The following is a 26680-nucleotide window of genomic DNA, read 5'->3' as shown; positions in this document are numbered from 1 at the left end:
AGTAGCCGTGTTAAGCCTGTCGATTTAAGGATACTAGACTGTGTGTGGTGGGGTCTTAACGAGCAGAAAGGATGTCCTTGCTTTCTGGCCAAAATCACCATCAGGATCTTAAGAACATGAGCTCAGAAGCTGAAAATGAGGCAACAGTTTGATACATAGTTGAGGAGACATTCAGTAGTAGAACAGTTGTCAGAGTATCATATACAGAAATATATTCTGACATCATTTTGTGTCCTAAATATCGTTTACAAAAATGCTGTCCAGTGGGGTGTAGAATTCCCATTATTTACTCTAAAATGACATTATTTTTGTAGGTGATGTTTAGGAAATGTTTAGGAAACAATATTTATAACTGGCTATAATCTACCTATGATAGTTAGGTCCCACACCTGGAGGATGCAACTTCAAATCTGTTATTTCTTCATTATTAAACTGCCTGGCACAATTGTAATTATTCACATAACAGTCAGCAGTGACTTCAAAGAGGCCAAGAAGTGAATGGGTGCAGACTTGAGTTTCCTTTCCACTTGTTCGATTAGCAGGATGTGACTGCTTGCATCACATGCGATTTTGCTGTACTTTGTTGATAACAAGGAAGACTTTGGAATAAAGAGCATTTGTTGTGACACTACATATTTACACATAATAAAGCTGAATATTAAAAAAAAGTGCATGCATACTACACGCGTTTCTACCTTGAAGCCGTAGGGACAAGTGCAGCGATAGAATTCCACGGGGTCATTATTGCACGTTCCGTTGTTTCTGCACGGGCTGGACAGGCAGGGGTTACACTTCGCCGCAATGCTGATGTCAACAGGGCCTGCGAATCCCGAAAGTCACATGGTGAGTGCCAGAATACATCTTCCACAAATGCTGCACAATTGCATTTCAGCCCCTGACAAACAATGCGATTTTCACATGATGTTGATTAATCTGCCATCAAATCTGGTTACAGTGAAGATATCCAGACACTGGCCCACAGAATAATGAAACAATTAGTGTCAGATTAGAATGAAGGCCTTGCTCCTGTTCCAAGAAGGGGTTTTGGGAGAATCACCTTTCTTTTTTAAAACAATTTTCACCACAAAGCATCTTTGATATTTCACATGGCCTGAGGAATGGTGTGGGAAGGGAGTTCACTTCGAGTACATCAGATGTAGTGAAAAGAACATTTTCTAATAACCCAACAATGAAACTGATCAAAAACCCCCAAAATGATCTCTGTCACTAGCTAGAGGCCTTCTTGTGCCACTAACATAAGGCCTTCCAGGCCGAGAGACTCAAAGCAAGTTGAATGTCTCTACCTGTATTCCCCAGGGCTTCCCTTTCTAGGTTACTCCAAAATGGGCTCTGTTAGACCTGGCATCTTTTGATATGGTTTCCCTGTCTTTTTCCCTCTGACTTCCTGTTTTTGACTGTGTGCTAGGTTTTGATTTTGCTGGCACTTTACTACTGCCGACCAGTTTTAAAGTGCAAGTGCTCCCTATCTAAAATATAATGGTAATTGGTTTCTCCACGATTGACCTATTTGATTTACTAGTAAGTTCCTAGTACAGTGCTCCAGGTGTGCCCAGGGTCTGTAAGTCAAATGCTACTAGTGGGCCAGCAGCACTGATTGTGCCACCCACATGAGTAGACCTGCAAATATGCCTCAGGCCTGCCACTGCAGTGCCTGTGTGTACAGTGTTAAACTGCCATTTCCACTCAGCAAGTGCACCCACTTGCCAGGCCCAAACCTTCCCTTTTATAACATGTACAGCACCCCAAAGGAAGGCACAAGGTAGCCACATGGGCAAGGTGCAATGTATTTAAAAGGTAGGACATGTACTATTGTGTTTTACATGTCCTGGTAATGAAGTAATGCTATTTTTGTTTTTCACTACAGCAAGGCCTATCTCTCCCGGAGGTAAGCATTCGAGCTGCCTGGTAACATCTTGCAAGTGTATTTTCAAGTTGGAACTGATAGGAAATTGGAGTTTGGTGTCTCTGGGCTTACAATCTAAAAATACATCTTTTAGTGAAGTTAGTTTTTAAATTGCTGGTCTGAAAATGCCACTTTTAGAAAGTTGGCATTTTCTTACTTTAACCATTCTGTGCCTCTGCCTGTCTCTGAATACACGTCTGGGTTGGATGACAGTTAGACTTTGTGAATTCATCTATACCGTCACACACAAAGGGAGCTGAGGTGTGCCCTTCATATCCTGATGGCCCATCGCCTGAGCTAGAGTGGTGGGAGGAGTTGGTGCTTGCATCTGAATAGGGTTTTGCTTGTCCTTTCACAAAGCAATCTCTACCCCCCCGTAGTGTGTCTGAAGCCAGGGCCAGGTGTGGCAGGGTCTTGTGCACTACATAGACTTTCCTTTGAGGTTTGCTTACTTCAAAGGATCAAATGGTTATAGTTCTGGACCTCTGACACCATATACTGAACACTTCTGGACCGAGGAAATTCTGTCAGGAAGAAGAGCTGTGTTTCTGTCATGAGGGACTGCCACTTTGCTGTTTGCTTTGCTGTGCTTTTCTGCTGCTTGCTGCTTCTGTCCTAGACAGGACCTTGCTTTCTACATCCTGTTTTCCAAGTTTGTCCAAGGGCTTGAGTTAAGCTCGCCTCCTGTTGAAAGTCTCAGGGCCATCAAAGACTTCACCTTCAGCATCTGGGCTGTTCTGCTGAGAGCCCTACTCTGCCAAGTGGTGCCAATTCCAGTTCTGGGCCACTGGAAAAAACTTTGCTGTGTTAAAAATAAACACGCCAGAATATCGAATTCGAGTGTGACTTCGGAGCCAGCGCCGCACTTACACACTGTGCCACTGCCTGCACTGGAGCAGTGTTCCCTGCTCAGTGTTTGCAAAGCAGGCCCGACACCGCTGCATCGCCTCTGAAGAACTGTCATAGAGGGAGTCCCGAGTACTGTGTCAATAAAGTCCGTGGCATCTGACTCAGCTGCCGCCCAGGTGGCTTTGTGTTGTGATGTCAACACTGCGCAATCAACGCTGTATGGCTTGACTCTCAACACATTAATCACCGCAGCACCTCCCCTGTGCTTTGTAACGTCCCATGCACCAATATGCCAATGACCTGCACTGATAGTAAGGAACTAGCGCTGCACTAGCCCCATCGAAGCCTCACCTCCCTGGCGCCTCACAACTTCTTTGTTTTATCATCACTTCCAGGGTACTGTAGCCGGGGTCTGTACGACTTCGTCGCCAGCCTGCGCTCCTTCGCGGTCAGCCCCGAACTTTGAGATTTGACTATTCATGCACGTTGTTGTAGCTCCAGTTGGAGCTATTGTGTTTCTAAGTGCTATAACTGCATTTAATCTTTAAGAATTCATAATTTGATTTGTGTATGTTACTCAGATAAATATTGGCTATTTTTCTAAACTGGTGTGGAGTACTTTTGTGGTGTTCACTGTGTTACTGTGGGTGTGTGTACAAATACTTTACACATTTCCTCTTAGGATAAGCCTCACTGCTCTAGCCAAGCTACCAAGGGGATGAGCACAGGTTATTCTGAAAAGGTAACTGACTTACCCTGACTAGAGTCAGGGTCCCTGCTTGGACTGTGCATAAGCTACTTCCATCCAGAGACCTCCATTTCTAACAGACGCAAAGATGCATTTTGCTTTAAGAAATATCACTAAATGCAACAGAACATGAATGTGCTATTGGGGTAGGATTGTCCCCCAACTTATTATTGACATTAGCACTATTTTCATAGGGCATAATGCGCTCTTGTGTGCAAAATGGTCGAGAGGAAGCATTTTGCGCTAAGAAACAGCGCTAAATGCAGCAGAACACAGCGAGTGCAAGCAGCTAAATGTGCACTTGTATTAAGATTTTATCCCCCAAATTAACCATAATTACACAAGGAGGAGTAATCACATAATTATCAGTTATTCTGTGTCAAAGAGTAAACACCAATTACCCTGGCATAATTGAAATTCCGCCCAGGCCAAGTTATTTCTCATTCTGGAGGAAATAACATACAATATACAAATTTTGTTGCAGGGATATTGCTATCACGGCAGATATCCAGGTAACTGGTAACTGGTAATAAGGGCTATATTGCAAAAATAAAGCCATGCCACGTGTTGTAGCATTTAAAAACAGCTAGAGATAAAATAGGGTGCTAGAAAGCCCAATCATCATCAAAGATTTTAACAGATGATTATATAGGACAAACCACACAGCCAACCTCAGTAAGTCTGACAGTGACATTGATTAGATTAATAAAATATCATCTGTCATGGTTTATGCATTTAATACATTATCGTTTCATCCTGCATTCACTCAATTCAATAACAGATTGTTGGTAAAAGTTCTTTTTAGCATTTTCCTTGGTTTTGTTTGCTGTGCCATTCTATGACCATGGCAGGTACGTGTACAAGTAAATGTGTGTGTGTGGTGTCTTGTCTTTCTTTAGCTTTGATAAACCTCAAAGATATACATTTTTTGACCCATAAACACTTTCTTTAATCTATACCTCTGTTCAAGAAAATTGTTTTCTGCCTAGTGCTTATTTGAAGCTGCTCTATCATGGGACCTGAAATGGGAATGTAAGGTACAAGGGATTAATGAGTGTGTTGGACACAATACTTAAAATGGGACAAGCTCGATTTAAATACCTACTGCTTCTCCTGGCCTTCTGCAGGGCATTTCTGCCCAAGCAACTCTCTAGCTGTGTTTCAAGCCTCACTGTGATTGCTTCCAATGTAGTTGCTGCTCTTCCAGGAGCGCAGTTAACCAGTAAGACCAAAGCAAAGGAAATGAAAGTGTAGAATGGCAATCTAGTTGTCATGAACATACAGAGAAATTGCCTTTATATGGTGCTTACAGGGTGCTAGGGAGGTAATTAAAGCAAAGTACAAATACAAATTTCTGATATTTTCTAATTAGTTATGTTGCTTCTGAAATGTGGAGTTACATATGCTTTTCAGGTCAATTTTCAGCTTTTTCGAAAAGGACAGAAATGAAATGACTAATTTTTTTTATCAGTGTAAGTGGTGCATTGGACAACATTTTATTGGTGAGCCATAATTCACGTCAGGGAACTACTGGTGTTGTGAGTTAGCTGAAGGAGCAAAGCCTGAGCTTCTCTGAAGCTAGTGAGGAGTTCAAAATAGCAAGCTGGAGCTATAAAGCCACTTTTTTCCTAAATTCTCTTCTAAGCATAACGAAAAAGCTAACATTTAAAGAATATTTAATTCAACAAATGCTTCCACTTTTTCAAAATGAGAGTATATAAAGTTTTTTGAAGCGTTCCAAATATGTCACGCTTATCCTCCTCACCTTTAATTGAGAATTTACAAGCTACTTTCTATTTTGAAATATTTCCAAAAATAACCCATCCTTTCCCGATCACATCCTGGGTGACCGTGTAAGTCTTGATTGGCTTCACCTGAGAACACATTCAAGGAGGCCGCTGAATGGTGCTTCTTATCTGCCCCTTCTAGATCCTGTCATGTAGCAAAAGATAACCGCTTGCAATCAGCAGCGGCTTTCACTAAAAGCCATTAGCATTAATCAATGGGGATTGTGGAAGCAGGGCTAACATACCGCATGCATGTCAACTTCCACATTCATTTAACCTTCAGCCGGGACTCAGTGCCTTGATAGATGCTAAAGTGAATGGCAGGATGCTGCACAGCCTGGTATCCAGCATCCACAGGCACAGTATTATGAGGTAGAATGCATCTTCCTCAAATCAGATGGTCACAAAGTGGCCCTCTGGGTCCAGGCACATGGAGAGTACTCTGGTGGCTGTCTTGGCCGCCTGGGAAGCTTTGTACACTTTTGGAGGTGCAAGGTGGTGTAAGTGGCACATGCCCCCTTCCCACTGCCTCATGTCAGCATGTGTGGGGCCTCACTCTTCATGTTAGGTGGTCTCCTTTCAGCAAAGCTGGAAGTGGTGTGCCTGTCCCTCTTCGCCCCACTCTTTCTCATGTCACGGATATAGTGGTTAATGAGGTGGGGTTGCAGCATACCTCTTCTAATAGCACAGGGAGCAGGTGCTCCTGTTTCTGACAGGTTGTCACCTTCATATCTCGATTTAAGGACCTTATTTTTCTGTATTAGTTGTACTTAAGCCAGAAGAACCTGGACAGGAATAATTTGGCAAACACAAGCAGGACAGTCCTTTGACTTCCTCTGGATGGTCTCTCTGACTTCTACTCATAACATGCTAAGCCTGGAACAGCTGCAGTGGCTTTCAAGCAACACCCATGAATACCTAGGTGGGAGTCAGCTTTATTGACTTTACCTGCAGAGGACATGGTTCAAGAGAATCCTGGTATCTCAGGGCAGAGCCAGTTGACTAGGCTGCCTTCCCCCACCCAGTGTACCGTAATTCTGATTGCTGAGCAGCAATCATGTCTGCTTTAATAGTAATGATTAACACTGAAGTCTATTTTAATGCCATTCAAAGTGGGATTGCTCAATGATGTATCACTGATTTGCTGGCTGAGTCAAGTGGGTCCGAGCCCGTATGCACGGTGAATCGCAATGGCGCCGCCTGCTACTGCTATGAAATTCAAGTACATTATATTTATGGTTTGGTAAGGGCCTGATTAACACTTTTGAGATTCTTTATGTAACATCTTTACAGATCGTACATGTTTTTCTATTTTGTGATCGTATTCACCTGTATTTTGCTGCATATGAGTTTTTAGGTCGAGCTTGGGCACTGCTCTGCGAGGCATGCTGTATTAAGGTATGAACTTGAAGCTCCACCCACTCTCTGTCCATATTTATTATTGGCTTGAGTAATTGTCCTTTGGAAACTGTAGATTTTTAATGGTCAATAGGAATTATAGTAGTCCCTCTTCTCATTTTGTAACCTCCCTTGTGAACACCCTCTGTTACATTTGGTGTTACTCAGTAGGCTTTAATTACAGCCTACGAGCACTATTTGGTTAAATGGTTTTCTCCAGCTTGCGGTTGCAGGCAGAAGACACACTCCCGCCACGCTAAAAAAAAAAATTTCATAGCACAACACAACATGCTCATACAGTGGCGGCCGAGCCTTTGGTATATTTGTAGCGCCGAGCATGGTTGCATGTTTTATTTTTTTACTATTTGTAAACTTTTATTTTTTTAACTTCCCCATTCCACACTTTAATGCCGGACGCACACATTTCCTTAGATGAGCCACATCTAAGGAAAGGGGCACAGTCTACATTAATTTGAAATTGTAGCATGGGGCGCTTTTGCAAGAAAAACATTTGTTTGTCAACTTCACAAATAAATGCTTTTTTTGGTAAAAGAGCTCCTTACAAGATTTTCACTTTAATGGTGGCCGCGTCCCTTTCTTTAGACGTGAATCGTCTAAGGAATGGGGTGCGGAACATCATTAAAGTGAAAGCACCGCATGGGCGCTTTTACAAACAAGCACTTGCAATGCAATAGGTATCGCATTTATTTGAGTTGCGTAAATGCAAGACCTATTGTACTTCAAATGCTTGTTAACATTTTGTATCAAACATCATTTTATTGATGTAGTTGTGGTAGAACCTGTCCTGCTTCTGTGGTAAGTAAAGCTCCAGGTGCCTTGTCACCGTGCAGCAGAAACATAACGTGCTTATTCTAAAACCAACTCACCTAAATAGCACAGACACGATGTAACCTAGTGAACCAATCCCCGAAATCAAACATCTGGTATTATGTGATAAAGCATATTAGCACAATGCTGTGACATTAATGTGAGGAATGTGCTAACCAGCAGGTCTGGGCAGTTATCAGGCACAGACTGCATTGCCAGCTGTCTGCAAGGGGCCTGAACAGTGATTGATTATCCACCCACTTCCAATCTAATGTTCAAGTGATACTCTAGATCAACATAATACATTGGCAGAAACACTGGCATAACATTGCCTTCTGTTGCCCTTCTAACTTTAGTAACATTGTTAATTTTACGAGTGATGAATCCAGGACAGAAACGCCTCTCTTGAGAATAAATGCAGTCAACTTATTGATATTGTACTTCATGGGAGAGGTAAGTTCGGTGTGTTTGTGTGCATGCATGTATCTATATTTCTAAAGTGATCTATTCATGTGTTTTAACAGTTTCCCTTTCAGATATGGGTGTATTAAAAATAATTTGACAATGACTATGCACCACACTTTCAGGACTGACTGCTAAATCGTTTGTCCACCTGAACTGAATTTACAGCAGGGGCTGCTCCTCCGCTAAGGGAAAGAAGCATCGCCCCACTGCTCTCAGAGCAGGAAAAAGGAAAATTAAAATGATAACATTGTTATTATCATTTTATTTTTCCGAGCTATGGGGCTGAGGTAGGGCAGGGCGGGGCTTGTGCCACAGGGCTAGGAGCAGTTGAAGCACTCGAGTGCGCATGATGATATGGCCCGCCGTCTGGGGCCGGCCAGACAGTCATGGGCACTTAGCATTTTCTCCACTGGGCTGTAATACACAGCATGGATGGAGAGCATGCCCAGGCTCCCAGTACCCGTCTGAGTGCCAAACTACAGCGATCACACCAATCACAATGCTGCATTGCAGTGTTGTGATTTGCTTAGGGGAGCCTGTGTGTTTCCAGGACTCATCAGCGAAGCAACGACGGTGGAGAGATGGAGGCGGCACAAGGAGGTAAGTGTTTTAAAAAAATATTTTGTTACCTCACCACCCCCATTTCCTGCCAGCCGCCACTGACGTACAGGTGCAAAAAAAGGGGAAGTGATGTCACACATTCTAGGGCCAGACATGTAAAATGCAATGAACCGCTCTAGACGTACATTTGTGGGTATTCAGAAACAGTCTGCAGTACCTTTTCCAACCATACAAATACGTGGAAATGTAATCTTATAAAAAGCTGGAACCAGGGGAATAAGAATATCTACCAGGTGCGGGAACATTAATGTTAATTCTCATTGGAAATAAAGAGTGACAGGATGGGAAGTTTAAATAAATACTTCTGGATTATAGTCTGTGAATTCTCCACGGACAGTCATGACAGGAGCTGCCTAACCACTCCCTTAACTACTAAGAAAGGAGGCTTAGCACCACAGGGGATTGTCAACAACCGTATAATGGGTGCGTGACGACTAACATTTACAGAAATATCATCTCACATAAATAATGTTTCTTAAATATGATTCACAAAAATATCATCCCATTGGGTATAACATTTATATTACTAACTCCAATTGGATACTGATTAGGTAAATGATGTTTAAGGCAGAATATTTTTGTAAGATAATGTTTTGTCCACCATAATCTGGTACCGTACAAGCATGACAATAATAGAATATGAATCCAAACTCACTAAACTTTGTTTAGAAAGTGTAATATTATTAGGAATGCAAAAGTAGTTTGCATACATTTAACTGTTTATTCAAGAAAAAAAGAGGCAGGGCAGAATTAAATACATTAAAATTGACACACAATGTAATCAATGAAAGCACATGAACTGTAACTGAGTCGCTGTGAAGGTTGCACAAAGTGTCCAAAATCCTCTCAGAGATTTAAGCCCAAAAATGCAGACAATGCTCATGTCTACCAACCTTTGCACTGGAAACGGTGGGCTGGAGTTGTGAGAAGTAGTCTGTCGGTCATATCTTCTGGCCCACTGCACCGGGCAATGCCAGGCTCCTTGTACCCAGCCTTCACCCATTCAGACAGCCAGCGTAGATTGCAATCACAATGCAACGGATTGGTGCCAAGAGCACTGCAAGGACCAAACATCAAAATGTCATTACTATTGTGCATTATCCACAGGACGTCAACCTTGCTTGTATCTCAGAACATTACATTTTTAATAATGCCATAATACCGCACCAAAAACATCGCTGAACAAAATATCAAGAGGTAAGATTATATCGCTGTTGGAAGGTGCTTCTGACCATCTGAGCAGCCCAGATTTTTTGCTTTTTAAACACCTTATTGTTGAGCTTTTACTGTTGGGGAACCTCATAAGTTGGGACTCACCCAAAGTGAACTCATGATGAAAGAGACTGTATGTGGATATTACCGGTGTCCCCATGATGATAGTAGGCCGCTGCGCTGCAGTCGGAGTAAAGGGCACTGGGCTAGTTACATTCAGACACATGTGTACATGCGTGTGCACATGTGTAGGGGCTGCACGGGGAGATTCCTGGCGTACACAGCCCAGGAGGAGGTACAGGTAGAATGGTGTGGCAGGAATTATTCAGAGTTGGGTGGTGACATGTAATAGGCTTTATACTATGGGAAGACATATGTAAGGGAAAGTCAGTGTGCTTTACTGTTTTCACTGAAGGACCACTCCATCATTCTCCTATGAAGATGGGCACCACATGGGGTAGTTTCACTTCCCCAGTTGTGTGAAAAGAAATATTCTTCTGAGTCCAAAGCCATGTCTGTACTGCTTATGGGTCATCCAGAAATGTCATATTCCTCTGACTCAGCTCATAGCCAGAGCCCGGTTGGGTGTGACCCTGCCAGGCTGAATTAATTACCTTCCTCCCCAAGCTGTAGCATCAGAGGCCTGGCCCTTCACTGCAGGCATTCCAATGGCAAAGGTCTCATCTCCAAGAAGGAGAGATGGTGGGTGGAGCTGCAGGTTATCCACCAGCAGATGTCACCTGGTGCCAGGCATCAAGCTGCTCTGGAGAGAAGGCAGCAATGGGGGAAGGGAGCTTTTCAGAGACCATGTGGCTTGAGACCCCTGGACAATGCCATTTTGAACTATACCAGAGGCCTATGCAGGAAGGAGGGAGCAGGGGCCGAGAGGTGATATATCGCTGCAGGATGGGGCAGCAGAGCCTTCCTGCTAGCCCCCTCCAAATTCTTTTAAAAGGTCTTGGACAGGAAGACGAGCGCTTTCTGGGGTGTGGTCTTCTGAGGAAGACTGGTGCTGGAGCCTGGCGCCATGGGGAGTTGGGAGGAGGACCCCCCTGACTGTCCCAGGAACCTGGATTGCACGTGTGGGGGAGTCCAGGACCAGTGAGGAGAAGCCTGGGCCTCTGCGCAAGGAGAAGAGTGGCCCAGGAGGAGAGCCAGGTCAAAGGCTGGTACAGGGAGCCAGTGAAGACAGCTACCTGCTGAGTTCACCCACTTGGAGGCCAGGAGGGCGAAGGAAAGGGCTACAGATGGCTAGAGCTAGCCATCAGGAGCAAGAAGAAAATTGTGCAAATCAGATGCTTGGGGCCCAGATATGCCCCCCCAGACGGTAGACCACCTTTAACCTCTGAGAGGACCGACAACAAAGCGCGTGGGGCTCCTCCACTGGTCCTAGATGTGCCCCCGGGGTGGGTCAGGTCCCGGGGGCTGCCCCAGAAGAAAGGAAAAGTCGGGGAGCGCCATCGCGCTATACGTGATGAGCTCAAGGGGCCTGGGACCCCCAACTCCAGGCCCGCCGAAGTTGAAGCCGAGGAGCACTGTCACGCTCCCCATGAAGAATTCTGGGGCACGGGAACCCCAACCCTGGGCCCCTGGTGGCAGCAGGGTGGAAGGGGGAGTGCCGACGCACTCCCACACGGCGAGTCGGGTCGAAGTCAGGTAGCGCCGTCGCGCCCCTTGTGAAGAGCTCCTGGAGGGGGCCCAGGACCTTCAACACTGGGCCCCAGTGACGCCCAGAGGAGGGGGAGTGCCGCAGCACTCCCCCATGGTAGGAGGAAGGTGAGGGAGTGGGACAGTACTCCCCCGAGGACCCACCAACAAGAAGCCATCTCCGGGTCTTCCTGCAGGAGCGGGCAGATCAGAATAGAGGCGCGGCCACATACGAGGATGCGGGGCAGGCGGGGAGCCAGCTGGAGAGACCGGGGCTGGGCTCCTCAAGCTGCTATCACCTCCCCACTAATCCTGAAATGTGGGTTTCCCGGGTGGGACCAGGCACCTGAAAAGAGGAGAGAAGCAGAGGCCACCACCGATGGCAGTGCAGCTATCCCAGAGCAGCGGGGGAGCCGCTCCTAAGTTGTGCACCAATTAAGCAAACATGCCCCATAATGCTTTGCTGGGCCTGGGAAGGCCTGCAGGAAACCTGGCTATCTCGGCGTGTGGTAGCCCCAGGACGATGGGGCCACCGCTGTTGATGTGCAAAGGTGCAGAGGGAGCTGAAGGAGCAATGCAGTCTCCCCCACCACAAAGAGGTAAAGTCGCTCCCTAAGTCTCTGGAGTCTTGAAAGAAACAACCCCTCAAGGGTTCAGTGATGCGTCAACAGTATCCTGTGGCTGGAACATTTGTTCTTCAGCTGGGGGTGCGTTAGGGACTGCACAAAGGGGTGAAAGTCTGGGCTAGGGATTCTGGAGACATGCATTCCCTGGAGGTGAAGTGGTGCAGTCGCACGAGAAGTGCATTTACCTGAGGTTAATTCTTTTGAGGGACTGAAAGTCACATGTGTAATGTGAAGTCATAAGCAAAGTGGAGTTATGTTGCGGGACATTCCTACTAGGGTGCTTGGCTGAATATGCTTAATTATGTGATCATAACTGTGATGCCTTTTAGGGGCTTTAATTGCAATGCATTATAACTGTTATCAGCTATGATAAGTACTGTCATTTTAAGTGATGCCTAAACATGTATTCTTACTGCTGCGTTAGATGAACTGGAGGTACTGCTCTCTCCGGATCTGCGCTGGCTAGAGTGGAAAAAGGACGAACTGACGTCAGTGCGCGAAGGCAAAGTCTAAGTAGCTGCCGCGTCGTCATCCCGGCAACCACGACGCCAACAACGAACGCGACACCACCTTTCGACGCGCAGGGTTACTGCTAACAAAAACATTCTCCGGAACCAATCTGACACCTGGGGGTAATTCACAAGGCAAGGAATCTATAAAGAATTCTCTCTTTCAGATCTACAACTATTACAATGCAGTGGCCCAATTGCAATGGCAGATGCTCTAGCTGCTGGAGAAGGCATGTCAGAACTAGGACATTGATTAATAATATCATCCCCAGCTGAGGTGTTGAGATGCTTACTTGGCTGTCCCTAAAGAGGGCGAGAACAACCGTAAGTGGTTGGCCAGATCCTGCTGATGCACCTATACCAGTAAGCGTTGTACACAGACTCCCAACACACAGGGCCTGCCACTCTGTGCGATGCCTGGCTGCTCTGCCCTTGGGTTGCGAAACAATGTAGCCCAATGGTACTCACCACAAGGGAAGACAATTTCTAGGTTCTATACACCTTTGAGGGCCTGATGGATGTCTACTTTATGCTGCCCTCACAACCCATTTGTGGCATAGGACACATGATGAACCAGAGACTTCCCATATTCTGCAGGCATTACTCATACATGGTGGGGCCAGATGGGCTATTACCTGCCTTTATAGTACTATAAGCAGCGATATGGGGCGCATCGCTCCCGCCGCTGAGGGCTTACTGGGAGTCTGTGCTGGATGTGATGCTTGCAGATAAGCAATGGGCACAATGCATAGGGTCTCCACCAACTCTACTCTTACATATACCCAATTCAATTCCACATGAATAGGCCAAATGTTTGCAGGCACCAAGGATGCGTGCCCCGTGGCTCATCTGACACGGCAGACTTTGCCCACATGATGTGGGATTTCCCTCTCTAAAAGGCGCCTACTGCTACCAGATATTTACTAACATCTTGGATGCACTGAGCTACTACCTTGCACAAGATGCAACACATTGTTTATTAGGTCCTACTGCCGTAGTAGTAAATGTAAATTCCCCAGCAAGTTATTCAATCTGGCACTAATTCTTGCCAAGTGGCAGATAGCTCTCTCCCCTCCCTTACAGCTGTGACTCACATATTTACGTGCTGGGATATTGGTTGAAAAGGACGCGCTGGGCAGACTCGGCGAAGGTCATGATGAGCCTGCCTCACCTCTTGACTGGGGACGATACCTCACCACAATAGTGGCCAAATCGGATGAGAGCCTGCTCTGAACTCCTGGATGCACAGTATATATATATATATATATATATCAGTTTTTTGTGGTGACTGTGAGTCCTAGGGGTGTTCCCCCTTCCTTTCCGTGGCACTCCCGCACCACCCAGGGATCCTGCCTTTGTCGCCCTGGCAATGCATTCTTGTGGCTCCTCCCTGCCCCACCTTCCTCGCTATTTGCCCTCCTCGTCCTCTTTCCTGTGAGAGTCCACTACCTCGTGCTGGGGTCTCCCCTCTTGGAGGGTGGTGAGGGGGTGGCAGGGGATGCCCCCTACCACGATTCCGGCCCACTGTTGCATACCTTCAATTATAAGAGCTTGATACTCTTGTTTCCTTTATTACTTAGTCTGATCAGTGTTTAGCAGCACATAATGGCATGTGCAGACTGGAGAGTGTGATGCATGATGCAGAGGCAATTCACCCACATTTTCACTATTACGTATGCCATATTTGATCATGTTGTGCAATGTGCCTGATATTATACTGTCTTATATTGCCAATCTGTGTCACATGTATACATTTCCTAAAATGCTAATAACGACGTATTGAAAAAACAGTAGTAGTAGATGTACTAGTGGCAGTAGTAATAGAAGTAGTAGTTGTTGAAGAAGTGGTATTAGTGGTAGTAACACAGCAGTAGTTTTGACAATTGTAGTATAAGTAGTAGTCGTAGACATAGTGGTAGCAATAGTAGCTGCATTGATTTTGTCACTGCCGCCACCACCACCACCACCAAAAACAATACTATTTAATGATGATACTAATACTGCTGCTGCTAATATTATTATGACTAGTACAACTAGAAATACAAAACAATAATAATAGAAGCATAACAATCTCGGGGATTCTAGATCAGTGTAAACTTTTGACATCAGAAGCTTCTAATTGCCAGAACAGGTCAATCCCACTAGCCGAGGTCTAGCACCAAGAGAAGTGAGGCTACCGCCACCCTTATATAACTCATTAATTAAATGCATGCCACAGATGCACACTGTCTTTGGTCACTTATCTTTTTTGTAGAATAAGAAAGAGAAATGAAGCAATGGATCTATCTGTCACTTTGTAACACTATAAAGGGGGTTCTCCAGTGGCAAGAGGTACAGGTTACTTACAGATGGGAAAGGGAAGTGAGGTCATTGAAGGAGCCTTCCGGAACGCTGGAGATGTCATTGCCATGAAGCGTACTAGGGAAAAGAAGAAAGGATATGTTAGAAAGTGGAATCTGATTGGTCGCCCTGAGAGATAATACCCAATGAAACTCATCTCTCTGCCCATTCCTTGCAGCATTAGCAAGCCAAATAGCATGACAATGGTGATGCTTACAGGTAACACACACTGCCCTTGTGGAGAAGTGCTTGCTGCTGTAAGAATATACAGGCTAATTTAAACCTGAGAATTTCGGTTTACAGAGCAATATGTTCAGAAAAGAGGGAGCTGTCCTGCAAAATATGGTTACCTATTAAAAGGGACATGTGATTCTCAGCCTCAGGGAGGTGACTTCCTTTGATGGCAAGGAGCCCAGCATTCTACGCTACTAGCCAGTGGCTTCGGTGCACAGCATGATCGTAAAACAGCTTTTTGTCACCCAAAAGGAGAGACTTGTGAAAATAATGCTTTCTCTCTCGTGCCTGCGTGCAAAGATAACACACTCTCTTGAGTCCATCTGGGAGCATCCAGCAGTTTGACAGCATTCCAAGTTGACCATTTGCGACAGAGGTTTTTTTTTTTTACCAGGGCATAAATTAAGGGAACAGGTTGTAAAACGATATGTAGCACATTGTTACAATATCGCTTTAAATGAATAGTAAGAGATATAGCTCATTAATATCCGTATAAAAAATAACAGAAAACAGTTTTGTCTTATCTTTACATATATGAAATGAAAAGAACTGACCTAGTTTTGTTCAAACACAACACAAATTTGGAAAGAGGATAACATTTAGTTCATTTTTTGTTTGGATACAGCAAAACATGTGAGATCAGTTTGTGCCATGAGGGTCCAGGTACAAGTCCAGTCTGCTCAGCTCCGTACTAGACAAAGAGCAAAACTGGTGCCAAAGGATTTACTGTTTTTCAACAATACAACACTTCTGTAATACGACTGATGGAACAAATGTATTTTATGACCCGAGATGAGGAGTGCATATCATTGCGTACTCATCACGACACGTAGAATAGTAACAAGGGACAGAAACAAGTTGCAAACGACATTGCCTGGTCTGTGCAATCTTATGCTTGGGCTTATGAGTGTGGTTCAATAAAGTCGTTTAGGAACAGCGTTCTAATACCTTTGCATTGGTAACTGTATAATGTGCGTCTTCCAAAAATCCAAGCCTCTCCATTGTAATGAGAAAGGTTTCATAGCACAGACAATGGCCTTTGCCAATTTCAGACTATTTCACAACAACCAGTGCTTTAAATGGGCAGGTAATACCAGGTACTGGGTACCTACACTTCCTTCATTTGGAAGGGATAGTGCCCTGCACTTCCCAGCACTGCTCCAGTGCTTTTACTGGGATAGTACCGGCACTTCTCAGCAGCAAACAGGTATTCCAGGACAAGGAGTACATACACTTCGATAATTCCATTTCAAGCGCTGACTATAATGAAAAGGCTGTGACCCACCAAAGACATCCTTTTCTGTGCCCGTTAGTTGACGTCTCGTAATAGTATTCTATAAACCAAGGCGGCAGTGGCGGCCGATAAGTTTAGGAGGGAGGGGGCGGACGGGACATGCACGCACACATACACATTCACAGACATGCATTTACACAAGCGCACACACAAACACATCCACTCACAACACTCATTACCAAACATTCACACATGCACCCACCAAACATTCTGTGATGAAGTGTCACTGTTTGACACTACCCTGGGTGCTTCAAGGCTTAAAACTGAAGCGCCCAGGTGCAAGGCAGTCAGTGACACTACCCCTCATCACAGAAGGGAGGGCCTCAGATACCATTGCGGAGCTGAGGAGGTCACGCCCACAGGAGCAGGTACTTCCTCAGCCTAGCAAAGTTCAGCTCAGGCAGTCAGGAGCCTGCGCATTTAGCTCATGTCTGACTCCTGGCTGCCTTACCTGAAAATGAACAGTGTCTGTCAGGCTGACCTTTGTTCAGCCCGACAGACACTGTTATGAGGGGCAAAAGGTGGGGAGCATGGCCCGTCAGCCCCAATGGATCGGCTGCGCTGCATGGAGGTCACTAAACTAGTTGTGAGTGTCGCCCGTGGACATCTACATGTAATCTGAAGGCCACGTATTCAAATTATGGCTTCAGAGGCGTAGTATTCATCATTGGTCAATAAAACGAGAACAAGAATGTTGGGTAAAAACTGTCATTATGTCCGACCAAAATTCAGTACATTGTGTGGTGTGTGATGCTTATACAGTCAGTATTAGTTATGCCCATGGCTACTGGAGTTATGCACCTGGGGAGGAGGACATTATGTGGCATGGTTGGCATTTATTATGTAATTGTTTTCACGTTATCACTGTCTGAGTTTTACCTCATTAGTACCAGTTTAACATCCAAATACATTAATAAGCAACTGAAAGATGCCCAGTCAATCTTTGCATAGGGCCTTCCACTGTGTGGCAACATGGGTCACCATAATTTCAGTAACTTATGATCCAGATGAGCTAGAAACAATATTTTTGCTAAAAGCTGCAGATTATCCAGCAGATAATCATAAAGTGGCCAACATGGCAAATCTATAATTGTGAGGAAAACGTAGCAGCTGCAGAATCGTGTCCTTGCTATGCCTAGCCGTACATTGTAGACTCATTTTCATTTCAACTCTTCTTTATTCTATCTTAGAGAAAAAACATGGAATCACCAGATAAAAAAAGACAATAAATATACATACAAAAATTCTATATCACAGTATTACAATCTCATTAGTCACACATCCCCACTACTGTGTTGCTTAACGTTGCACAGTGTGAGATACAGGGTGAGTGAGCCGTTTGGGGAAATAGTGCAAGGACATATTTTTCAACACTCAAACAGCCCACACACAGCTTGTACGTATTTTTCCATTGAGAGTGTGGAAATTGCTCTGCTCTCGTATTTTTTGGGGGGCTCTCCCTGGAGGCCAGGGGGTAATGAATAAGTGACACTAACATATTGCCTGCTGTCACTCTTAAACCATTCCCCCCGCTGGAGATTTGGCTTTTTAATAACTGAGGAGATGACAGGGGGTGCGAGCTGTCATTGGCACCGCAGTCTCACAGGGCATTATAAATCATTCCAATCTGGAGGAACAAAACCAGGCAGCGTGGGCCAGTACTAAAGGCTGCATCATCCTGCTAATAATATTTCAGTTCTTGAGAGGGTTCACTGCCCTCCAGCTCATGTCAGGAGGTTACTTTGGTAATTTTATAAAATCTGTCCTCTGAAAATTTAAGAAACAACATTGAAATAAGGCAGTATGGGAATGCTGGTCAGGAGTCTGTGATACACAAAGACAGAACACCTCACATTTTTGATCCCATTTTATTTTTATTTTTTATTGCGGGTTTCTAAAGCGCTAGAATCGACTCCCGAAGGAGTATCTCTGCGCTGTAGACTGCTGGGGAACCCGTCCTGGCTTTCCCTGTGAGATGGACCCTACTGGGTATCTCCAAGGTGAAACCAGGCATCCCCGGCGTATGTGGGGGGGGCGTTGTGGAGATGAGGCAAGCTAATGCTCAGAGTTGCCGAGTGTGATCCCTAGTTAGAGTAGGCACCGAGGCAAGAATTTTCGAGTCCGTTGACCCTGGTCCAAGACCCTGCCGCGTCGGGAATTGAACCCTGGTCCTGGGCCGTCCTCTGCCGCCTCTAACCAGTGAGCCACACCACTCCACTCCATTACATTGACATGAGTAGCAAAAACATATCTGGCAATATTTTGCTATTAAAGCTCGTGGAGCAGACTGAGAAAGGACTAAGGAACCAAAAAAGTGAGAATGGAGGTAACATGTCGGATACTTTACATCCTTGTCACCTGAAGGTGAGGAACACGTCAAGGAAACAGACCAGCAGCTGAAAGTTACACAATCTTCACCACTAAGGCTAGCAGTTGCCACCTCACTGGCCTGTCTACACCGGCCTCATAGAATGAAGTGTGTAATTTAGTGATGGGAAAATGGCACAAGCCACCTGAATAACAGATCCACATGTAGGTACAACACCTACACAACATAAAATGCTCAAAGAGTGTTTGTGACTTTTTTGGGGGCCTGGATGCTCTAAGCTGGCCTTGCTTGATCAGGTCCAGTATGTTTGTTAGGTCACACAAATCTTTTCACACTCACCAAAACATTGATTTTGCATAGAATCTTACTATAACTCACAAACCAAGCAAAATATGGATTTTGCCTGGAATCTTACTGATTTGCTTGATCACTGATCAGATTTCATGTACAAGGCTATTTGATTATAGACTGCTAACTTTAATTAAGAAACATTGGCGGAGCCAATATGTCAGATATTGGACAGTTTTAGGCTTTGTCAATACTTGTTTTGTTGTGCTATATTTGGGTACACTACTGTGCCCTCACCAATATAAAAAAAAGCTAAAAGAAAATATTTTTTTTGTCTCAAAAAGCATGCCTTGCCATATGTGTACTGGGCACTTAAGGGAAGTACTTTCTATGAAGACGTGCTCCTTGTGAAAGAAACAAATACCTGGCTTTAGCGCTGGTTGCACCCAGTGCGATAAATCTTTATGTCACCCCAACACAAAAAAACAACTCTTTTTCCATGATGTCCCTCAGTACAACGCTCTGCCAGTGCCCCTTATTGCTCCATAGGCCTTCTCTCACATGCTTTTTGTTTTCTAGCACTACTCATACCAGTGCCTGGTGTCAGAGCACTTTACATCACACACATTATGCAGAGCCATTCATACATGTGTAATTCTGTCTATAGGAAATGTTATGTAAGATAGTGAGGGGTTTATGGTGTAGGAGTCACATGTCACTATAGTAGTAGACGGTATACTTAAAGAGAGTTTGGTCTGGAGAAGCACAAACTCCGAATTTAAAATGTACTGCAATGGTCAGTGTTACTATGAAGATAAGTAATGACAGAAGTGGGCTCACCCATTTTCACAGGCTGTATGCCATAGTGAGTGGAAGAAAGAAAATTGTGATTGACACAATAACAGACCAATTGATGAAGAGGACTTGATGAAAGCCCCCATAAGTAAGGAAATTATCTATATAATTTTTGTAAAATCAAAAGGTCTCGGCTACATCAGTCCTAAATATGTGTTAAACCCTACAATCCCAACAGATTATGAAATATTTCACGGCAGTAATCTAGAAAATAAACATTACCCCTGATCACTCAGACGTTTTGCAGACTTACATCTGTGGCTTAAATAATACCAATACCTGACTGCTCTCCTATCTTACTGAGTTATCTTAAAGCACCTTGCTACTCCTCGGTCTCTATAGGGTTAACAATCCTAGACAAACTGTACAGTAAGTAACCTGCTCTGCATTATGACAGATCAAGGAGTTTTTGTGGTACAAGAGACCAGTGAGAAAAATCTCTGCAGCCCTGTGCTCTATGTGATTATGGCATGTTGCCAATGACAGGTAGACTGTTAAGCAGTGGTGGCTGGAAGGAAATGGTGGCGGGTGAATGTGGTGGTGGGGGGGAGGGTTAGGAAAAAAGAAATGATAAAAAAGAAAAGAAAACAAAACTTACCTGGTGGTTGACAGCAGACGCCTCTCCTCCAGCAAGAACCAGAAAGCACACAGTCTCCCAGAATTCCCTGACCAATCGCAATGCTGCCTTACAGCAGCATTGTGATTGGTCTGAGCACCATGGTTCAGCACTCAGAGAGAGACTGGGAGGCTGGCATGTTCGCATGTTGACCACCCAGGTTGTTAAATATAGCCTGGGGAGAACGTGCATAGTGCGCATGACGGTTTGGCCGGCATGCGCACTTAAGGTCAGCCACCACTCCTCGCCTCGATGTCAGGGGAAACCAACCCCGCCCCACCTCATCGCGCCCTAACAACCAGGCTGCACTGCAGTGCAACTGCAATAATAAAAATAAAATTATATTAATGGACGTTCCGTTATTAACATTAAATATTTACTTTGCACAGCTTTAAAGTAGTGGGGTGACGCTCTTCCGCCTTAGTGGAGGAGCCACCCCTGCTACTAAGGTTATTTTGGGACTTCTTTTAGTGTGGGTGACTAATGTTCCCCTCCCCAGGATCTGACTCCACTAACAGTTGGTGGCAGCTGATTCTTAAAGTGAAGTACAGGCCTTTTAACTTGAACCCCACTGAATCTCTATGATACAGCTGCAGTAAAACTAGACATCCTCATTCAACTTTCCTGTTGCATATGTTAGTATGTGGGTACATCTGAAGTGGGATGCACAGAATGAAGGATGCCACAGTATGCATGAAGCCACTAAGAGTGCAGAGAACTCTGGAACGTTAATAAGTCACAGAGATAAATATCATCTATTTTCCTGTAACTTCCACATTTCCGTCTCAGTAATGCGCAGGTGCATAAAGAGAATATTTTACCTGCCTCCTTGGATACAGGATGTCCTCTGACTACATGCACATTGAAAGTAATTGCTCAAAACAATGCCTAGTGTTTCAAATCGACTGGAAGCCATCTGCTCATTAAAGGACCGGCTGTCACCTCAATGTCTTAATTAAGAACACGGCGGATAAATTAAACAAGTAATACTTACAGCACTCTGAGAGATTTCAGACCATTAAAGGCATGAACTGGGATGCACCGCAGCCGGTTGTAACTCAAGATCCTACAAGAAGCAGAAGATTAAATGACAAGGTTGTTTTTTGTTCAAATGCATATTCTGTTCAGTAGACATTATCAATTTAAGTCAGGAGTGAGGCTGAGGGAGGCGGCGAGTGACTGCCATTAAATCAATCACGGGGATTCACACAAGACCTGCCTGCAAGACCCTATATAACTTAGACCAATGTTATGTGCTGAGTAGGATTGATGTAGGAATATGAAAAATAATCCTGCAATAAAGAATGACAGGTTATGTTCCCGTCAAGACATCAATCCACAAATGCATTTTCCTCCTTCTACACTTTATAGAAGCTCACATTGATGAAGGGAATATAAGGAAACACAGCTCTTTCGTGCACCCAAGGACAACCCAGTATAGTTATACCACTGTGCTCACAGTCCACCTAATATGCCACATAATAATATCCAATAAAACACATAAGACCGAACTCCTAACAACCATCTAATACATTCTGGTTTGACATATAGGGGTATATGTACAAGGAAATGTCAGAGCACGGAGGTGCACCAAATTTGGCAGTGCCGCGCTCCGACATTTCCAAAACGCAGGGATGCGCTGTATATACAACAGTGCGTGCACCCCTGTGTTTTCCCCTTTGCTGGCACTGAAATGAGCGGCCTAGAGCCATCGGAGGCACCCTTGCACAATAGTGCAAGGGTGCCTGCATTACAGGAAATTATTGTTTATGTGCAGGAAGGAAAGGTGTCCCTTCCTGCACATATTCAATAATGATGATTTGTTACTTCTATGTGTGCTGCAGAATGTATCACAGATAGAAGAAGCAAATCATCATTATTTAATGTGCAGGAAGGGACACCTTCCTGCACATAAACTAGCGTTTTGCTCTTTCTATGTGTGCTGCACAATGAACACACATATAAAAAGCAAAATGTGGAGAAATAAAAGTATTTCTCCTAGTTTTGCCTTTCTAATGGCAGCTCTTGTATGGGACTGCCTCGGATTTACAGATAAGATACAAAAAGCAAAGGGTGTTGCAGTGTAACGCCCACAACAACACCCACTGAATGCCCCTTTCATGCAGATACCTGCATGAAACAGTGCCATATTTACAAAGTGCTGATAAGCCACAAAAAGTGGCTTAAGCCCACAGGAACGTTGTTAAAAGTGATGTTCCTGTGGTGTAATTCCCTTGAAAACATGCCCCTTAGTTGATTATCTGATTGCACAGCAGCACTCAGCAAATAGCAAACAAATCTCCACATGCAGGGTAATGACATACCTACTGATCTAGAAGTTGTGGAAAGAAAAGAAAGGTCCTCTGAGCTCAGTCCACAAACACCAAAGACATTCACCTACATTTTGAAAATAAGACACAGGGACGTGGCCAGCAAAAAATGGACCCCTGCACAATACTCATATAACATTACCACAATCCAAATCAGACTATGGTCAGTTATGCAAACCTTGGAACCAAGTCACCAACACAGCGGCAAGTTCTTTGAGATGATACAATGACAGAATATTTTCTATATAAATGTTATGACGATCCTAACGAACAAGTTATTTACCTTCGGTAAAGATGTATCTGGTAGGGACACAGTCTAGCAACAGATTCCTTAACTTAGAATATCCGTAGGCGTCAGACTGGATCCGGAAAACTTTCCGCAGCAGCACCTCTGCACGCTGGGGCGGCACCGCACGGCTCCGCCCTGACGTTTTCCACAGACATGACGCCAGCAGAGCCATATATGCCCCTCCCAGCGAGCTGACGTCAGTTTTCATTTGAATAACATTTCCGCGTCACAACGCGAAGACACCACCAAAAACTGTGAGAATATGGGAACAGTGTGCAAAAATTATGAAAAAAGGGAAAGAAATTGAAAGGTAAAAAACAACACCATAAAGGACAGTGTCAGGCACTGTATTTTGAAAAGTAGAAAAAGAAAAGAGCACAGCACTGCTCTGAAAAGTAACCCCACAAAAGTGAAGGCCAAACCACCTTTGGAGGTAGAGGAGGATGTGAACAAACAGCATGGCAGACGACATAAAGTCCGCAACCATAATGTAATAATGTATAACCGTGAAGGACAAGTCCGGAACACAGGATCAAGGACAGTCCACCACAAGACGTCACCAGAAAGAGACGTCGTAACATCAATAAGAGACCTATAGAATGTGGCAGAGCCAATAGACTTGAAACAATGGGTCGAATGGGTTGTAAGAGACCCCAAGGCGATGGAGAAGGGGAAAGCGGGGGGTGGGAAAAAACATGAACAGATTGAACACCGTACAATCCAGGCATAGGTTGGAAAGGACACATGATATATGAGCATACCGCAGAATCCGGAGAATGGGCGGAGTATAGCAATGAACACAGAAAGGAGCACTGTGTCGGAGTGAAGAGAAAATATCACCCTGCAGAAGGGCCAAGACACCCGGAGGGAGGCGTGTATAGAAAGCCCAACCTGAGAAGGTGCTCGCAGAACGGGGAGGACGAGGGGGTATTAAGGAATCTGCGGCTAGACGGTGTCTCTACCAGATACATCGTTACGGAAGGTAAGTAACTCGTTCATCGGATAGAGACATCTAGCCGCAGATTCCTTAACTTAGTATAGATACCAAAGCCATACCCATAGAGGAGGTGGGTCTGCGAGTGAACCCCATCAAGTTCCTGAGGGAACGTAGTCACCAACAAGGTGACGAAACACGGTGGGGACCGCAAGCCTGAACCAGCTAATACATGCGACACCATTGGCAGGATGCCAACCCATGGCCAGAAAGTGCCGGTAGTACCAGAGACAGAAGATGTACCAGTAAATAGTTGGTCTGTCACAAACATGTGAAAGGGCCGATGGCAACCAGCAGAAGCGCCCAAAATAGGGCTACCATAAGAGCGATAGACAAGCGGAAGACTGGAAGGTACATAAGCCTACCATGTGGACGCTAGAACCACGTGAAGTATGCAAAAACCCTCCTGTAGGGTAGCAGGAGCCGCCCAGATGCGAGAGAAGCAAAAGCAAGAAGGCAACCGGCAAAAAGGGGCACCAGACAAGCCGGACACTCACATAAGAGCTTGTAGTACAAGCAGATCGGGTCAAGGACCACGGACACCACATGAAGGAACGATGCCTGCATGATTTCGCCGTATAAGAGCACAGATCAGATATAGAGTAGGAAGAAATGCGCTCCAAAATGAAGCGTAACACAATAATAGACAAAGGCACGCAAAAAGTACCAATAGTCATGTGGAAGCAGAACTGGACAGGACAATGTCCAGGGCCGTAAGCGGCATCCACCCTTCGCCCTGGAGGAGCAACGGTCCCCCGCAAGACAGATGAGGAGATGGAGCTAGGCACAATAGGGGAAACAGTCAGGACCAACATAAAGGTCCCGGGACCCAAGAAGCGAGTATCCTGAAGAGAACACTCCCCTTGAGAGTGTTACAGCATGAACCCAAAGCAGAAGCGTTTAGAACACCTGAGCGGAAGCAGCTGGGAATGTGGAAAAAACGCCTGTTGGGAAAGTGGCCAGAAAACGAGGCTATAAGACAATGTAAAGCATAGACGTACATGGTAATCCACTACCTTGAAAGACAGCCCAGTAAGGGCTAACCATAGAAGCAACAACGCAAACACCATATCATAACAGACATAGCAAGGTGCACCCAAGTTCGCGCCAAAAGTAATAAGCGGGCAGCACAGCGGCTTTCGTCCCTGGTGCAAAAGGAGAACAGGGCGCCAGCCGTGAAAGAACTGCGCCTGAACAGTAGGGAACAAGGGCCCGAGAGACAGTCACGCGAAAAGAAGAGCAGTCATTATAGATAAGAGGATCACTGCAATATTGAAAAAACAAAAAGACCTTGACAAGGCAGGCGAAGTAGAGTCCACAAGGCAAAGAACCCATGCCGAGGCCTAGAAGCACTACAGACAACTAAAGCCAATTGCAACTAAAGTGCAATAGAGCGATGCTAGCGTTAGGATTGCAGCAGAAAAATAGGACAGCCTGACCCCCAGAAGGATGTCCGTGAGGAAGTGTGAGAGCGTACCAAGGCTATGGCAGTTACGCAATAGCCAACAAATACCTCACATAAGGTAAGTCTCAACCCCTATGAGGGGGGTCCTTATGGCAAAAAATATATTCAGAGGACTGGAAGAAAGACAGAACGAGCCATCCAGCTGTACTGAACGAATACTGAAGTGGCGGAATAGCCGCCTATACTATTCCGGCACTATGCAAGAACCCGGGTTTTTTTTCTTTGAGAAATCAAACCAATAAGGCAACATGCAGAAGATATGCAGAAGAAAAATATATATCACAAGGCAGAAAGCCATGCCGCCAGATTTAAGGTAGCATAGACAAGTGGCGGAAGACTGCCGAATCCGCGTGGCGGTCAAAAAGGTCCACGCCACTGAATGGCAGATCTCTAAGAGCATCTTGAACATTGTCTGGGAAAAAACTGTCGCACAACCATGCATGGTGGCGCAAAGCCACAGACCGAGCAAGAGCCAGTCGCACTGAGTTAATTGCATCAAGGGAAGATTGGACGGAAAATTGCGCCATTCCCCTGCCATCAAGCAGATGGCAAAGTAATTCTGCCCGCGGCCCTTCTGGAATAGAAGGAAGAAGGTTCCCGACCAAGTCCCAAAGGGCAGAGGATGAGCGTGTGAACACGCAAGCCGTATTTAATGCACGGATGGCAGCACTGGAAGAGGCAAAAAGCTGGGGAACCACATGTGTCCAACCACCTAGACTCCCTGGTGGGAGGTAACAATGGCAAAGCGGAGGAAGACTACAAGTCAAAAGACGCCTGAACAACTAGGCCCTGAGCTCTAGGGGGAGGGGTCAGGCAGAGTGGATCACCAGGGGCAGGACGGTGTCGACGAGCAATAGCCCGATCAACAGGGTCACCAGAGGAGGGCCTTGCCCATGTGCCAAGCATGATGTCAAATAAAAATCCCCCAAGGGGCCGCAAAGGCTCCACCTCAACAGGCTCCCTCTGGAGAAGATCCAGTAAAGGATCAGAAGGCAGGGAAACCATAGGGGGCTGAAATAGAAGAATAACTGC

At 45.2% G+C, this 26680-nt stretch overlaps 1 protein-coding gene across 4 annotated transcripts in view; it reads right to left on the bottom strand.

Moving 5' to 3' along the window:
• Positions 1-26680, bottom strand: part of SLIT3 (slit guidance ligand 3) — a 1039834-nt gene that overhangs the window by 91231 nt on the left and 921923 nt on the right. For all 4 annotated transcript variants that reach the window (XM_078653381.1, XM_078653382.1, XM_078653384.1 and 1 more), the window contains 4 exons: positions 21565-21636; positions 14961-15032; positions 9514-9677; positions 696-820 (listed from right to left, as the gene is read on the bottom strand). In XM_078653381.1, the coding sequence (XP_078509507.1) occupies positions 696-820; positions 9514-9677; positions 14961-15032; positions 21565-21636 (433 nt within the window). The remainder of the gene's footprint in view (positions 1-695; positions 821-9513; positions 9678-14960; positions 15033-21564; positions 21637-26680) is intronic.

This window comes from Lissotriton helveticus, chromosome 7 (genome assembly GCF_964261635.1).
Source record: "Lissotriton helveticus chromosome 7, aLisHel1.1, whole genome shotgun sequence".
In the NCBI taxonomy this organism is placed as follows: Eukaryota; Metazoa; Chordata; class Amphibia; order Caudata; family Salamandridae; genus Lissotriton; species Lissotriton helveticus.
Note: the sequence above shows the minus strand (reverse complement) of the source record. Positions and strands in the feature narration are given on the sequence as shown.